Raw genomic sequence first — 18433 nt, 5'->3', positions numbered from 1 at the left:
TTCTGCCAGCTGTGCTATTGGGGCCAGTCCTCAGGTTGATGACCACAACAAAAATGGTGGCCCTACATCCAGTGTAATTCAGCGATGTGAATAATGTGTTAGATTCAATTTATACTGTATAAATGTAAAAGTTGAACAGCATGAAGGTGGTCCAAAATGTGGCAAAGAACCTTCTGTGTGCCTCAGATTATAAATATTTCAATGCTGTAAATACGAGTCATCAGGCTTTCTGATATGACCTGTGGTCAATTTAAGGTCATCATTTTTTATTTTGAACTTTTAAAAGCAAATGATTTCATTACCAAACATTTGAAATGTGAGAAATGATACAGAGTATTAAAATTGCCTTTTGGGAATCATTAGGTCTGTGAGTGCATCAAATGTCGGTTGAAGCCCACGCTGAGAGTGTCGCAGCTAATGCGAATTTTGACTCGTTCTTGTTGTATACAAGCCAGCCAAGATCAGGGTCATAGTCTGGCTGCAGTGTGAAATTGATCATTCTCTCTTTTACAGGCTTCAGTATGAGTAATTAATTAAGAATGTTTTGATTTAAAGCATAAGTTAATGAGGTAATTAAGATCATAATTTTCTAGTCTGATTAGTAAAATGAATCAAGCCTACGCTAGTTTTTCAACTGTTTGCATATGAAAGTACAAATTTGAGGGCTGATCATGTTCTGCACATTTACAGTTAGATTGTGGAAACAAAACTACATTGGTTAGATTGGCCAGTTTTAGGGCTTCACAAAAAGTATAATTTAACAGTCTAAAAAGAATAATGCGTTCTGAATATGCTTGAATAAACACTTTGCAACATGTGAAAAGATTTATTTATTTATTTGATTGGTGTTTTACGCCATACTTAAGAATATTTCACTTATACGACGACAGTCAGCATTATGGTAGGAGGAAACCGGGCATAGCCCGGGGGAACCCCACAACCATTCGCAGGTTACTGCCAGACCTTCACACGGAGAGGGAGAAGCCAGCATAAGCTGGACTTGAACTCACAGCGATCACATTGGTGAGAGGCTTCTGGGTAATTACGCTGCGCTAGCCGCTAACCAACTGAGCCACGCAGGCCCCACATGTGAAAAGATAACTGTATTACAGTATGTGTACTTTTATTAAAGTCAGAATTATTTTTATCAAGGTGTTGTGATATCATAGAACGGATTTGCTCTGGTTCTGCACTGAACGCCATTAATTATAAACTCATTATTAAACAGTGTGGGGGGTGAGAAAGAATAGCATTCTGGTAATTGGTCCAGAGATTGTGGTTAGTGTGGTTTAATTGGCTGTCAGTTCCAGGCATGTCATGTGATCCCTGACTTGTCATGCTTGTGGTGCCCAGTCAGGCCTTTGGACATGTTGGAAACCTTAATTCTCATTCAGCAGATTGGCACACAAACATCAGGACCCCCACTAGTGTATCAGGCTACTTGTTTGAATCCAGCTTTAGCTGGCTACAGTATTGAAATGAGAAGAGTTTATTGGCCTTTAATATGGAACCTGTCCTTTTTCGTCAATTTTCAAGAAAACTAAGGCCTGTTTTTTTGCCCGTTTTGGAGCACTTCTATCAAGACAGTTGTAGATAATAAACCTGATTGGTAGTTTCACCAAGATATATTGTAGGTCAGATCTTTGGATGATTTGTCCATTTTTGACAAAATTTAACATGCTTTACATTTTCATTCGCCGAATGCTGTTTTACCAAGACGATCTATAGCAGGGTGATTGCAAATAACAACACATTAACTTATTTTCAAATGTCCTTTTTCACATCAAAGAAACCCCCCTCCCTACCCCCCCCCCCCCAAAAAAAATGATAGACCATATATACAATTAGTTTTTATTGTCTCCACCAACAATATTGACAAAAACTTCATCTATGGGCATGTATATATAAGGAAAGAAAAAGGTCATATGACATCAGAGTGCCTTAGCACTGGCAGAATGGGCCATAGAATAGCCCACCTGAGGACTCAATCCTACGAATGGATTAAATAAATCCCTTCTAGAAAATCGAAAAACAATTTTTAAATGAAATTATTTTTACACATAGAAGTATATCATTTTCAGTTATGCTCATGTGTTATATTACCCTCAATCCTTCATGTCTCCTGATTGCCACTGGCAGCTGGCTGGTGAAGTGATACAGCCTAATTCTTAAACCTTGTCAACTGCCTCTGCAACCAATATTTTGAAACATTCACAGAACTATGGGGTGTAGAGAAATAATTTTCACACTTTTGTGAAGCTAACATCTTTGATGACATGGTCATGTGAGAATAAAAATTGGATGCATAAATTCCACTGGGAAAAAAATTGCTTTATCAGTTGGGAAGATTGCAGATTTACAGGTATTCTTAAATGTGCGTTGCCATGGGCAACGGTTTCATTTTTACCAGAAAAGCCATACTCTGGCTTATACTCCTGCATTATGGCCTAAAGTAGAATATTAAAGCAAATCTGGTTAATGTTTGGCAGGCGAAGGCAGTCCAGAGGCCTTTGGAAGCTCATCAATAATAGATCATGTTTATTATATACCCATTAGGACTGGCGGTATCAAATATCTCTAGAGGGTTAAATGGTGGCATTGAGAGGAGAAGAGAGTATTAGGAGATGGTAGGCTGCTGTGCCTTCATGTGGTGCATGTGCAAGCAGTCTGCGGTGAGAGGCGTACATGTGCCAGCTATAGCTAGCTGTGCGCACCTTTGTGTGAACCTGCGGGGGATGAGGGACAGTTAGGCAGTATTGATCAAGGTCATATCAGCACGGTCGTTTTTATACCATATATAATACAGGGATGTAATTACAAGCCTGACTTATAGCTGCCAGCTGGCTGTATTATCATACGGCTGTAGCTCTTGTGATTGCACATCATATTGAACAACAATATTTTTCTATTTACATTAGGGTACTAGAATATCAAGATTTCCATCACAGATAAAATTATTATTTGTCACACTTTTGTTATTTGTCAGTATTAACACCACTTAAATAAATATTGCATATAATGCAGGGGGATATACATGTAACATTCAGGTTGTCTGTCTGTCTGTCTCTCTGTCCATTGTTCAGGCATCGCCTACTACACTTATAATTGGATTTTCAATAATTTTTGTGTGCAGGATAAAAACTATGTGAGGATGTGCATGTGCTTTTTGAGCTACACCACATCAATAAGTTTTCCAGTTATTACCCTTTAAACATAGAATGGGGACTTGTAGATGGTGAGCTCTTGTCAGCCCATATCCTCGTATAGTTTAATTGAAGTGGGTGTTCATCAAATTTTGTAGGCAGGTCAGAGACCATGTGAAAATATGCATGTGTCACTTCATTTAATTCTAGAGCTATTGCCCTTTAAACATAGAACCAGGACTTGTAAGTATTGAGTTTTTGTGAACACATCTACAGTTATGATTGGATTTTCATGAAACTTTGTAGCCATAAGGGGCCATTTGAGGACCATGTGTCATTTACGTTGCCAGTTGTCACACCAATTATTTCAAGAGTTATTGCCCTTTAAACATAGAAAAAGGACTTCAAGATAGTGACCATTAAACACTTCCCATAAAAAAAGTTCGATTTATTTTTTCACAAATTGTTGCAACCTAGTAAAATGTATGTGAATTGTTTGGGTCGTACGTTGTCCTTTTCTGACAGCATTGGGACCATGCAGTAACGTCACAGGTAATTTGCCACTTAACTTACATAGACTGCTAGATGTCATCATTAACATATGTATTTATGAATGCATTTGCTGAATGGACCTTGAAACTAGCTATGTCAAGCAAAAAATAGTGAAGTGAAGTCTCTGATACCCTACAGGTTCACTACAGACTTCAGACTACGGACTACGTTCACTACTAGAATCTGATGTGTTGAAAACATTTTACTGGTTGGAAAATTCCTAAGAAAAACAAAAAAGAAATAATTTTTCTTTTTAGTGGTATATATGCATCATATTAGTGTTTCCTTTGCCTTTAAAGTCATGACCTGACCTGACCTGACCTGACCTGACCTGACCTGACCTGACCTGACCTGATTGGTTTAGGGGCTTTGACATTGCCTACTGGAAAATTCCACCAAGCACATGCAGATATGCCTTGCAGCTCCGGAGGAGAAATCCTCCGATGAGATTGTACGCATGTTGTGAATGACAACCACTTGTTATGTAATATGGATTTTGTACAGTTGTATTAACAATGTCTTGAACGTAAAGCCATGAAAACTAATAAGTTGTGTTGTGGAAACTTTCAGCATGTTTGTATTTTCCTTGATTTTTGCTGATTTTGAATTGTGGCCATGTTTGAACATGTATAAGGATGTGCTGCATTTGTTTGAAATCAACTGCAGTTGCTACATACAACTGAACTATTGTCTACTGTATCATTTGTGCTGTCCCACCCAGAACATGCTGTGTAACAAAAATGCATCCATAAATCAGGTACAGCAGACAAAGATTTACCTTAGGCCACATGAATTTATATTTTTGCTTTTCTTATCATTTTTTCCGTAGGGAGGTGTATGTAAAAGTGAAAATGAAACTAAAAAATAATCTAATTTATGATGGGGAAAATGTGGACTGTTTTAGAAATTTTTCCTCTGGCAGGCATGTTTGCTTGATCTTGTGAAACAGGAAAGTCATATAACACCTACAAATAAAGAGCTGGGTTTTCTATTTTATTTTTATCCCCTGTTAGTTTTTAGTGTTAGCTCGCCAGGTAAAACGCAAAATAAAATTGGTGTCTCCTTAATAAGACAGTTGTTTTGGGGGATTAGTATTGATTGCTTTAATTGAGAGAATGGGTTGTGTTAATACATTCACATGCTATAGTGCACCAGGGCTTCATAGAATTTATTGCCTGTGGGCTATAACAGTGGAAAGACTATAACATTAGGTTGGTTATGCAGTGTAATGATTCCCTGGTGAATATCCATGTTGATTTAATTGAGTTTTATACAGTGCACAAATTTACACAATTGGGTGAATTTCTTGGTTTTGTCTGGTTGTGATCAAGTATCCTGAAGTTTTACATGTTGATATGCATGTATCGGTGTAAAACAAAAACTGATTTATAAAGTTAATCAGTTGTTAAATTTAAAAGTAAATTGTAACAATATGCATGTAATCAAATTGAGTAATGTAATCTTCCGTGAGTGATGTGATTAGCACGCCAGCTCAGTGCAGTAACCCAGGAGTCTCTTACCAATGCAGTCGCTATGAGTTCAAGTCCGGCTCATGTCAGCAATTTACGGATGGTCGTGGGTCTCCCCTGTGATCCGCCTGGTTACCTCCCACCATAACGCTGGCCGCTGTTGTATAAGTGAAATATTTTTGAGTACAGTGTAAAACACCAGCCCAATAAATAAATAAATAAATAATTTGACTGACATGAATTGCTCTATTTTTTTTAGAGTGTACATGTACTTATACCTCGCAAAATGTTGGTAATTAACTGACAGTTTATGCACATTCATGAATTTGAACATAAACATACATGCAGCCAGTCTTGAAAACTTTTGGAGGGGCCTCCTACCATAACGCTGGCCGTCGTCGTATAAGTGAAATATTCCCGAGTACGGCGTAAAACACCAATCAAATAGAACAAATAGATAAACAATGACTCAGGAGCCTCTTACCAATGCGTTCACTGGGAGTTCAAGTCCATGCAGCCTGTGCTGGCTTGCTCTCCATTTGTGCATCGCAAGGTGTGCCAGCAACCTGCAGATGTTCATGTACTTTTCCCTTGCTCAACCCAGTTTCCCCCCACTGTGATGCTGGCCGCCGTTGTACACGTAAAAAATTCTTAAGTAGGAAGTTAAATAACAATCAAAATAAATAACTTAATTAAACACATAATTTATTAAGTACTGATAAGTACTACGTTTTTCCTTGATGTTGAAGTTCAGCTCTTGCTGCTTTGACTTAGTTGGGTGATTGTCCTGTATATTTACCTGATGTAAGGGCAATGGGCTACTTTGATTTTCACCACTTATAAATTTGAACACTTGAAAAGATAAAATATTTGGGTACTGTGTTCAGTTACATAAAATTATGAATAAATTTTAATGCTGCAATTCTTCTAATTTTTGGGATATCTGGCCTGCTCCTTATGAGCCCCACACTTCTTGGAACCTGTTACCTCATGGTAACAAAGCACATAAAACAAAAAAAATTATTGGTCAGTTTTTTTTCAGGTTGAAGGATTTCATTACATGGGTCACACCAGGATTCGAACTCGGGTCGCAGCGGCTGAAGTTCAGTGCTCTACTAACTGAGCTAAAGGGAAATTCTCCTTTAGCTACTGCTAGTATAAGCACTGGAAAACTGCCCCCTGTTATACTTCTCCGCGTTTAAATCCTTCTCTTTTCCAAGACACATCCACGTCCACAGGCCCAGAGCCCCATGCTTCATGGAACCTGTTTGGTCATGGTACCGATGTGATGGTTGAAGGATTTCCCTCCATGGGTGACACTAAGATTTGAACTCGGGTCTCAGCAGCTGAAGTCCAGTGCTCTACCAACTGAGCTGAAGGGAAATTCCCACTAGCTACTGCTGGTATAGGCACTGGAAAGCTGTTTCCATTACACACAGTTTCTCTTTTCTCACTTGGTTAACCCATCTAATGAACAATTTATACATATACATTTATGTATGAGAACTGACCAATAATTTTTTTTTTGTTTTCTGTGTTTACTAATATCTGCATTATAGTAAATATGCTGAAAGACCCCAAAAATGAGTATCGAAGCTTGAGTGTAATCAGTTTGATCATTTGTATTTTGACAGGTGGTGTTTGCAGGTATGATGGTGAGCTCAGGACTATGGGGCAGTATATGTGACAAGTATGGCAGGAAGGCTGTAAGTATGCTCATCATAACACACGTCTGTAGTATATGTAACAAAACTTTGATGAATATATATCATTCATGCCTAAATAATATCCCCTCTAGTTTTGCATTATTGTTAACTCAAGTTAAAAAGAGAAGTTGCAAGGCCTTTACATGCATGGTCATGAGTTAGGCGGGATTAAAGGCTTACAAGGCTTGTTCTGTCTGAACAGAAACAAGAAAACAGTTTTTCAACCTTTTCAACCGTCTATACAACCAATATTTGAAACATTCTGAGAGAACTAGGGAGTGTAGAAAAATGATTGGCACAGATTGAAGCAGTTTGTATCTTTGATGACACAAACACATCATCTTTAGCTTCATTTTGATAATAGTCCACTGGAAAAGGTTTAAAGGAACCTGGTGAATACAACATGTACAAAGTGTGTAATGTGGGTAATGTAACATGTACAAAGTGTGTAGTGTGGGTGATGTAACATGTACAAAGTGGGTAATGTGGGTAATGTAACATGTACAAAGTGTGTAATGTGGGTAATGTAACATGTACAAAGTGGGTAATGTAACATGTACAAAGTGTGTAATGTGGGTAATGTAACATGTACAAAGTGTGTAATGTGGGTAATGTAATATATACAAAGTGTGTAATGTGGATAATGTAACATGTACAAAGTGTGTGATGTGGGTAATGTAACATGTACAAAGTGTGTAGTGTGGGTGATGTAAGCTGATACAAATGTACACCAACATGTGTGAATAACAGATTGTTTTTGAATTTGAATGACATATATATAAAATGCTGTACAGGTATATAGTTATTGTGTCATCGTTCACCTGATATAAAAGTAGTTTATTAATGGACTTTTATTAATATAAAATTTGATTCAGATTACCATTAAGATTCTGGCAATATTGCCAACAGCTTAGATTACAATGTTCAGAGTGTTGAGTTCCTTTATTAACACAGGTGATATACTTGTATATCCAGATTCCTCCACTTTTTCGCATATGAAAAACCAACTTTCACTGTTATTTATGCACATTTTTGAATTGATTTTGAACTGCATTTAATAGTTGGGTTAGCCAGTATCAGGGCTTCATAAAAAGTATAATTTGATCAGTGTACACAGCATAATGAATTCAGAATATGTCTGAGTAAACACCTTGCAAACATGTGAAGATGTTGAAGAACTACAGTATGACTGTGGCCAAGAATCTGATTGTGATACTGGTTGTTACATGTGTATGTACTCCACAAAAATAATGAACGCACAAAGCAATTTTATATTGCTTTCTCTCAATATTAAATAATGTGTTAACTCGACAATTAGGTATATAGTATTCATAATCAATTGTGACTTCAGTTTCCACCAGATTTTTACATTTTAGGGGAGATCGGCCCCGATAGCACATTTGGTAAAGCGTCTGCTTTGGGAGCGGAAGATCCAGGGTCAATCCTTGGTCGAGTCACACCTAAGACTTTTAAAAAAGGAAGTTGTAACTTCCTCGCTTGGCGTTCAGCATGAAGGAGAAAGTGCAACAACTTACTTTGGTAAGTCGTATCAGTGAAGCAGCACTAGATAAAAGAGGTGGAAATCCGTCCTGCAACAAGGAGGCACATTACATGCATTCTAATGATTCCTTTGTCGTCATGTGACTGAAAAATTGTTAGGTATGATGTTAGCACCCCAAGCACCCACTCACTCACTCACGCACTCACATTTTAGGTCAATAATCCAGGCGTTATGGTAGTGTGAAATCAGAGTGGCCGCTAATCACAGTTTACGCTCTTCATGGTTCTGATGGTGGATGCACTCGGCCCTGAGTGATGTGGACTGTGAGGACAGACCACTCTGTTTTCACGCTGCCATAGCTTCTAGATTATTGCTCCAGCCTGAAATTTGAAAATCTAGTGGAAATTTAAGCCACAATTGATATAAATGAATACTCACCCTAATTGTTGAGTTTTCACACTGATATAAAACAGCATAAAATTGCTTCTTGTGTTTATATTTTTGTTTAGTATACATGTATATGCCCTCAGTTAAATATTAATAACATCTAATCAATTTTGTGGTTAGTGCTAGCACACAAGCAATACTAAACTTTTCATCAAATTAAACAAGGTGGTCGAACTTAAAATTGTCTAACTCGGGCTTCATGTATGATGTGTCTTTAACACGTTAATTTTAACCCCTTATAGTCAGCGCATGGCCTTGTTACTTCGTGTGTTGAGCTTCATTTCCTGCTACTTTTGTCAGTCTTGGCCAAAGAGGACATAGCCCATGAAAGGTAATGGAAATTTCCCAAATGAATGTCGGCATCCACTGTAGTGTAAATTGTCTACGACGACAGACCAGATGCTGTGCCCGTGAAGCACACACCGATCGATTTCATTTAATGCCAATTCAAATTCTTCTCCCTTCTGTGGTCCATTACTGATAAATTGCTGGAGATACAAATCAGATTATCTCAGTGCCTAGGGGACTTAGTCTAGCTGGAGTGTGACCTTAAGACTCTGTGTACCTTGGCTTGTGCCAGAAGCGCTAGGACATCAATATGTATATATAATATAAAATAGAACTTCATATATATTATCTTTTGAAAACTGATGGGTGGGGAAGAAAATATATACATATAGATTAGAGAACACAATGTAAAAAAAATACCCTGATTAAATATATGAAATAGCTGTAGGGTTTTAATTAACATCAATGTTAAGCTGTGTTATGTTATCTCACAATCTGTAGCATATCAGTTTTAAGATGATTGAATAGATACCAGTTGCGGCAGATAGATTAACATGAAGTAAAGAAATTATTATTATTATTGTTATATATGTATATAAAAGTGTGTAGAGATTTGATACATTTGTGATCAAATGCACATTATTTGGAGCAAAATCTTATTCTCATCAATATCAATTAAATGTGGACCAAAATTGTATTCTCATCAGGGTCAAATGTGAAACAAGATCTTATTCTCATCAAGGTTAAATGTGACCCAAAATCTTTCTTTCGTCAAGGTCAGTTAAATATGGATTAAAATTTTATTCTCATCAAGGTAAAAAAAATCAACCAAAATTTTGATCCCATCAAGGGAAATATATCACAAATATGGACCAAAATTTTGCTCTCATCAAGGTCGAATATGTACCAAATATTCTCATCAAGGTCAAATCTCTAGTACATGATGTACTGACTGGTTCATGAAAACATTGGACAGTAGCTTCATAAAAAATTCACCAGCCATTGATTTAAAAGGCATTGAGTGAATTAGCAAGACTTTGGATTTACCCCTGATCCGTACTGTAGTAGCTACGTGAACGTTAATCAGCTAGTGGCCTGGCTGCTTGATACTGGTGTGGGACACATTTCTGATGATCACAAGTCTTTGACCAATGTTGTCCCAGATACTGTAGCTACATGTTGGGGACAATGTGATGTTCAAATCCAGATCATATTGACATGATGCTGTAGTTGTGTTTGAATATTCAATGTGCTTTGTTTGTTTATTTATTTATTTGAGTGATGTTTTACGCCCTACTCAGGAATATTTCACTTATACGACGATGACCAGCATTATGGTGGGAGGAAACCGGGCAGAGCCCAGAGGAAACCCACAACCATCCGCAGGTTGGGCAGACCTTCCCATGTTCGGTCGGAGAGGAATCCATCCTGAGCTGGGCTTGAACTCACAGTGACGGGATTGGTGAGGGGCTTCTGGGAGCTTTGTTTGAATCAAGTGTGTGTTATTAAGATGATTAATGTAAGAATGCAAGGGTTTCTGTTCAAAGAGCTACTTTGGTGTCAAAACATCTGTGTCTTAAAAGCAAGGTGATAGAGAGTGGGGTAGTCTGAATTGCTTTCCTAAAATGTGAAAATATTGCAGTGAATTAAAACCGATATTGTACATTTCATCAGAGTATATGGAAACAAAAATATTTCTGTCCCTTCCACTTTGCCTGGTGTGAGGTCATCCATGAACACATGGTGTCATCAACCCCTGACGTATATTCACCAATGACGCTGCCCTTTTCAAACTTGACGTCATCCCAGCATAAATGTCTCACTCAACGTCACATCTGCCTGATTCGACGTCATACAGGGAATATTATCACGTCACATCAGGAAAATTTTACCGACACAGCCAAAGATTTTGTTTTTCAAGGAATCTTCAGTTATATGGGTTAAATAATGTTATGCATCAAAATAGTATTGAAACATAGTGTTAGGCTTACTCCATAGGATTTTCTTTCATATCATTGTAACATTTCTATGCAATTTGTATTTTGACCAGAGTGGCACTTTAAGTTTGCTCCTGTCACCTGTTCAAGTGGGTTTTAATTGCCTGGTGAAGTGCATTGCATGTTATGGTTAAAATATACTCAATATTTCTTTTGGCTCGTCTGTACTTTGTACAGGCATAGCTTATGTCATACCCAGAACATCGGCATCATCCGGGTTGGATAATAGGAAAAGTAATGTCCCTTAACCCTGTAAGGTGTACTAGAGCTATACTTGAGGTACATCTGAGGTCTAACATTGGGTGTAGCATATCTGAACTGAGGTGTGTCTAAGGTATACTTGAGGTGCATGCGAGGCATATGTGAGGTGTATTTGAGGTACTGACAGTTATGCAAATTAGTACCTCAAGCACACCATGTAAATGTTAGGTAAACGTATGATGCCTGAGGTATAGCTGAGGTTTGACTGAGGTACCATGCGTATAGGCAAAGTGGATGTACACTGTATTCACTTTTAATTTGATAGAAAACAAGCTCAGATCACTTGAATGTTGGCTGTATAAATTATAGGTAAATTTAAGTAAGTTTGTAAGTGGATGGTGTTCTTTGCTTACAGTATCTGTAAATCTTAACTGATTTACAACAACAACAACAGTGGTATACATTTACACGAGGCTTTCTAGCTGCTTGATTAAAATTTAGCGCTACTCCTTTTCTATGCCCTTTAGAACTATTCATGTGCCAAAACATGTTACACACCAATCAGTGCATAATTGGGTTTTTTCCCCACAGCCTGGAGTATATATGCACATTATTCAGGGCAGCCATCTTGGCATGATCAGGGCCAAATACATGTATATCCATGCTCTGTGATTGGTCAGTATTTGCACACTGAATGGCAAGGCAGTATAGGGTGAGACAAAGGATTATATTTATTTAGCAAATATTTTCCCTTTTGCACAGAAACAATTGTAATTTTGTACCCACTATTATGTCTGAAGTAAAATGTCTAAATGTGATCACTTGTTTTAAAACTTTAACAAAGTTTCTAAGCTGTACCTGAGGTACATCTTCTAAGTGTTGATTTTTTTCAAAGTTCCTGAGGTGCATCAGAGGTATAGGCATATGGCTGGGGTATACTTGAGGTACAGTACACCTCAGATAATATAGATGGGGTGTACATCTCATCTATACCTCACACTAAGATCGAACACCCCATGTACACCTAAACTATACCTCACACGGAGATGTATGCCTCATGTCTGTAATGAGTTAAACGAAATCTTAGGGGTCACATGGTCAGTACTGCATGTATTGAGCTCAGGTTTTCTGACCATGTAGAGCACAATACCGTGAGGGGAAAGTTCCATTGTTGGTTCACTGTGAGCATGTGAAATGCTGTAAATTACTAATCTGTGACTTTGTATATTGTGTGTCAGAATCAATGTTAACGTGAGTGAGTCAGTGAGTGCTTGGGGTTTAACGTTGTACTCAACAGTTTTTCAGTCATATGACGACGAAGGAATCCTTAGGGTGCATGTACGTGTAATGTGCCTCCTTGTTGCAGGACGGATTTCCACCGCTCTTTTATCTTGTGCTGCTTCACTGAGACGACTTAATGAAGGCAAGTAAGCCGCACCGCCCGAGCCATTATACTGATACGGGTCAACCAGACGTTTCACTATCCCCTTCATGCTGAACGCCAAGCGAGGAAGTTACAACTTCCTCTTTTAAAGTCTTAGGTGTGACGCGATCAAGGATTGATCCTGGTACATGTATCTCTAAATGTACTGCATGTGTTGAGCTCAGATTTTACATACACCTAGAACACATTGACACAACATGGATGTTCATTGTCGATTCGCTGTGGGCATATTAAATACTGTGAATTACAAAATTCATGACTTGAAGTATTGTGTATTACAGACAATGTAATAAACATACATGTGTATGTAGAGCAGAAAAACACAATGAAGATCCTGCATCACTGATATGTTGTGTGCATATTAATTTTGCGGTTGTCCAGACAAATTAGTGTATCGTGTAAATGTGATATCTCAAAAAGTACTGCATGTATTGAGCGGAAGTTTTACAGACATATAAAGCACAATGACATGATGGGTATGTTCCATCATCGGGTGTATTGAATTTTTCATGCTTTGTGCGCATAGTAATTACTGTAAATTTATTACCAAATTCACTTCTGTACTTTATGTATTGAGCTGAAGTTTTGTCTTCCAGCAGATTTGATTCTGTACTGTATACGTGTATACAGTGCTATATTATTATCAGTGGTGACTATCATATGACTTGTACCAGAATGTAGACAACTGACTGGCTGGCACATCTGCACTGATATATTGGCGTTACCGTCTGTGCCAATAGATTAATACTCGTCTGGCTGCTTGATTTATCTATTTATTTATTTGGATTAGTGTCATACGCCGTACTCAAAAATGTTTCACTTATACGATGACAGCCAGCATAATGGTGGGAGGAAACCGGGCAGAGCCTGGCGAAAACCCACGACCATCCGCAGATTTCTGGCTGAATTTCCCACATACGGCCGAAGAGGAAGCCAGCGTAAGGCTGTTTGAGGCCATTATATACATGTATGTATCACAAAATACTTAATCATTATTTGCTCTTGACTTCCTGTGCCAAACACCAGTGGAATAAATAAACAAAGAAATCCTTGCCTTCACAATAGAAAACATGTATCAAAGTTAGACTGAGATCTAATCACAGTTGTACATAGACATAAATTGTACAACCAATTCACAGGCAAGCCACATACAGATCACAAGCTAGCCATCGGTAAGCCACAGGATGACCACTGCCAAACCACACACAAACCACTGGCAAGCTACAAACGAACCACTGACACACCACAGACACGAAGCAGACAAGCTACAGACACACCAGAGGCATGCTACAAACAAACCACAAGCAAACCAAGTATGTGTCACTGGCAGTCCACTGACATACCACAGACAAGATACAGGCAAACCTCTGACACACCACAGTTTGACAAACTACAGTTCAACCATGGACACACCACGGAAACACCACAGACACAGCATATGCTCGCTGCAAACAAATCAAACATACCACAGGCAAACTACAGACAAACCACAAGCAAATGAACCAGGCTCACTGGCAGTCCACTGACATGCCACAGACAAGCTACAGACAAAAGGCAGACAAACTACACATACACCTTATGCAAGCAAACTGACACATTGATTTTATCCACTCCACCTGTCTGCCTGTCTGAAATAAAAAAGTAAATGAAGTTAGTTTCATGATTTTTTGTTGACTGTTTTGCAGGAGTTGATTATGTCCAGTGCTTTCACGTTTTACTTCGGCATACTGAGTGCTTTTTCCCCCACCTTCATATGGATGCTGATCCTCCGAGGACTCGTTGGATTTGGTATTGGAGGAGCACCCCAGGCGTAAGATCATAATATTTCCTTTCATAATAGTAATACAATTAGCAGTTTTCAAACATGATTTAATTATCAGCTCTTACTGTATCATAACTGGGGACTCGTAAAACTCTTCCCCATCCATTTATGCCATGCTTTATGGTCAGAATATGTGGGTTTATAAAACACTTTGTTAATTCACAAGCGGCGTTACATCAGAAAACAAATGTCAGCAGATGGTTGTGGCTTTCCCCTGGAATTGTTCGGGTTTCCTCCCCTCATAATGTTGGCCGCTGTGGTGTATTAAAACGAAATATTCTTGAGTATGGCACTTCTACCTATTAGACCAAAAGAAAATTTTTGTTAGCCTGGTTGTGAATAACCAGTAGTGATTAATTATGTGTAGGTGAAATGTCAGAATTTGCTTCACTTATAAAAGTGATGTTTCACTCAGTTGGATAAATGTCTATCAAAATGTCAACAGGTAGTGATTTGTCTTTTCACAGCTCCATTCTTTTCTGTCTACTCTCACGTTTTGGTGAATTATGTCTACATTCACTGTTGACATTTTCAGTAAAACTACTGGCTGTGTAAGACTGCAAGGGCACTCAGGTGCAGATGAGTGTAAAGCTAACAGAGAAATGCTTTATTTCTAAAATTGTTAAAACTTTCCGACCTTGTCCTTACACAGCACACGTACAGTGTGGTGTAGTGATATGACCCGATACAAGGGACAAAGGATACAAGGCACTGCAATGATTCTTGTATTGTATTAAATATGCATGTGTGGTGCACATTGTAAGGATTGTAATTGACAGATAGCATTTTTCTCACCTGACCGTGTAAATACACCTGTCTGATATCCTATTGTGTATTTGTCTTTGACAGTGTAACTCTGTATGCGGAGTTTCTCCCGAGTGGTTCTCGTGCCAAGTGTGTCATCCTCATAGAGGTAAGAGCTTGTGTCTGATCACCACAAACACGTCATAATTTGTTTATTTACTTTGATTGGTGTTTTACGCCGTACTCAAGAATGTTTCAGTTATACGATTCTTTTCATGGCCTGGCCAGGTGGGAGGAAACCGGCCAGGTCATAAGTATATATACTAGATAATGTGCTGTGACTGAGAGAGCCGTGCAAATTATATATCTGACGGAGCACATCTATTTGTGGGATAAATATTTAAAAAAACAGAATACTTCTTAGTTATGGATTAAGTAATGGTAATTATAAATTAACGATAATTTTTTAAGGAAAGTACATTAAATACCATTCATTACATTCATATTATCGAGTGACTTTAAATGACTCATTATATGAGTCATGTTTGTAGGCAATTGTTATCCCCAAGGATTCTGAAAGGAAATCTGAATGTTACAAACTAAAATTCAAAAGCGGAGGTTTTTTTTTTAGGTATATTAACTGAAGTTGAATGTTATAGTTAACATGTATTTTACAGACATGTCAGCTTTTTGCGTTCAGTTGTGGATGGGTATAAGTTACATGTATATATAGATTCCTCAGGTTTACCCGAGAACTGTTGTTAACATGTATACGTTCATTGTAAAGGTAAGCTGTTTTCCTCCATGCTCCTTCTTGTGCCAGAAATGTGTAGATCCATGGGCCATGTATTATAGTCTCAACAGCCTATATTAAGACTGTTGGAATGACTGCAGTGCCAGAGTTACTCCCCTTGTGACAGAGAATGTCTGTACATGTATATATTTTTAATGTCTATATTGTACTTTCAACTGCATATGTCACTTCCCAAGTGTCAAGTCTAATATCTAAAACAGTGTTAAGGTAATTGTTAATTGTATCTCAAAATGCATAGAGGTATTGAACCCCTGTTTTACATACATGTATTAAAAGCCCAGCCAGAAGGGTGTATTGTATTGGTCATGCTCCGTGTGCATATTTACGACTTTAAATTGAAAATTCCAACTCTCAAGTCTCTTATGTAATGGAATCCATTTTAGGGTAAATGTTAAGGGCGGGTACTCATTAAGTGCTGCATGGCTTGAGCTCAGGTTCTGCACACACAGCATGCACAGGTATAGCCCAATGTTAACACAAGGGGGTTGTTCCATCGTTGATACCCTGAAAGTGCTGTGTGTTAATACTGACCATAAACTATGAAATGCCTGGTTTTATGGCTCTTTTCTGTAAGTGGACTGTACAGAGTACAGGCATAGTTTATGTCATACCCCGAGTGTCCAATAACAGGGAAAAGCTATGTTAAACAAAATGTTAGTTGTGGTACATTCTATCTAGCTTGTATTGACTTCAGGTTTTCCACACATGTAGAGCACAATAACACGAGGGTGATGTTTCATCATTGATTCACTGTGTACATATTAAATATAGTAAATTACAAAATTCTTGACGTAGTGTATTGTATTGACTTCAGTAGTGTATGTCTTGAGCCGAAGTTTTGCATTCAAGGTGCCTCCTACAAACGAGCTCTTTGATAGCTTTGTTACCATATCTAAGTTTCTGTATTAGACTCCATGTCCAAGGTGATACATGTATGTTGGGAGCTGATCAGTTTTGCCTTGATACATCTCTTACGGTCAAGCCTTTCTACCATGTCTAATTTAGGTTGTTGTTTTCAGAATGATCACATCTTCTGCCAAGCCTGAAATGTCACAGCCCTCCCCACCTCACCACCCCCACCCTCCCCTACTGCTATTGACTTCTTGTAGTTTATACATACATGTATTTAACAGTGTATGCACATTAATTTCAGCCCTTCTCGACATATCATTACTAGCATTGCTGTTAAAGTCTTCACCACAGGTGGTTTTAGCTGTACATATTTTGCCTGCTGAGTACAGTCAGAAGTTATCCTTGTGATATTGACTTTGTATATGTGTATTAAAGCAATATGTGTGTGTGGTTACATACACTCAACAAAAACATTAACGCAACAAACCAAAAATGCTATGTTCAAATAATCCTCCGTGAAACATGCTCACAAAGACTGATTTCTTTAAATCTTGAAATTCCAGTTTCAACTGACAACTCTCAGTGAGTTTACTGAGAGAAAATGATTTAAAAATTGCTTTATGCGTGTATATTTTTGCGGAGTATACGTTATTCTGACTACTGAGCTCTTGTTTTTAGCTCAGAGTTATCCCCCCCTGTCTTTTCACCTTTCTTTATTGGGTGGGGGCCATATATAGATTGTTGGTTTTACTTTTGGCTTTGATTTGAAGTGATACATGTAGAGTTACCCAGAGGTCTTTATCATGTCCACCTTGTATGTAGTGTCAGAGTTATCTCCCCTCCCTCTAGTGCTTGGTATGCTGACCTCTGTGTGTATTTGACTTTCAGCTGTTCTGGGCACTGGGCTCCTGTTTTGAGGTGGTACTAGCCCTTGTCATCATGCCCACCCTGGGATGGCGCTGGCTGCTTATCATGTCAGCCTTTCCGCTTCTTGTCTTCATGTTTTGTTGCTTCGTAAGTATAGAGTCATACATGTAGTACATATAAGTTTTTGTAAGTTCCGGTTGGTGTAAGTTCTGTCTTATTCAGAGTACTAATCAGAGCCATACTATCATTGTATACAATTCTGATGCAAAGGTGTGAACATAAAAAAAAATTCATAGACAAAAATGGTAAATCATTTATTTTGCTACTTTGTACATCATAACTTTTAAAGGCTGTTGTGAACATATCATTAGTGTCAGTGTGTACACAGCGACATGCCTTCCACCAATAAAGACATGCCATCTACCAAAATGACATGCCCTCCACGAATATGACATGCCCTCCACCAGTACAACAAGCGCTCCACCAGTACGACATGCCCTCCACCAACACATGCCCTCCACCAACACAACATGCCCCCCACCAGTATGACATGCCCTCCACCAGTTTGACATGTCCTCCACCAACG

At 38.3% G+C, this 18433-nt stretch overlaps 2 protein-coding genes across 3 annotated transcripts in view; one reads left to right on the top strand and one right to left on the bottom strand.

Moving 5' to 3' along the window:
* The window catches only part of LOC135476539 (uncharacterized), a 324624-nt gene that overhangs the window by 99753 nt on the left and 206438 nt on the right, over positions 1 to 18433 (bottom strand). The window lies entirely within an intron of this gene.
* LOC135476181 (synaptic vesicle 2-related protein-like) overlaps positions 1 to 18433 on the top strand; it is a 41103-nt gene that overhangs the window by 8124 nt on the left and 14546 nt on the right. Inside the window, exons 5-8 of the mRNA XM_064756115.1 lie at positions 6799 to 6870; positions 14434 to 14558; positions 15420 to 15483; positions 17869 to 17994. Of these exons, the coding sequence (XP_064612185.1) occupies positions 6799 to 6870; positions 14434 to 14558; positions 15420 to 15483; positions 17869 to 17994 (387 nt within the window). The remainder of the gene's footprint in view (positions 1 to 6798; positions 6871 to 14433; positions 14559 to 15419; positions 15484 to 17868; positions 17995 to 18433) is intronic.

The sequence above is a fragment of the Liolophura sinensis genome, chromosome 10 (genome assembly GCF_032854445.1).
Source record: "Liolophura sinensis isolate JHLJ2023 chromosome 10, CUHK_Ljap_v2, whole genome shotgun sequence".
Classification (NCBI taxonomy): domain Eukaryota; kingdom Metazoa; phylum Mollusca; class Polyplacophora; order Chitonida; family Chitonidae; genus Liolophura; species Liolophura sinensis.
This window is presented reverse-complemented; position numbering and strand designations above follow the sequence as displayed.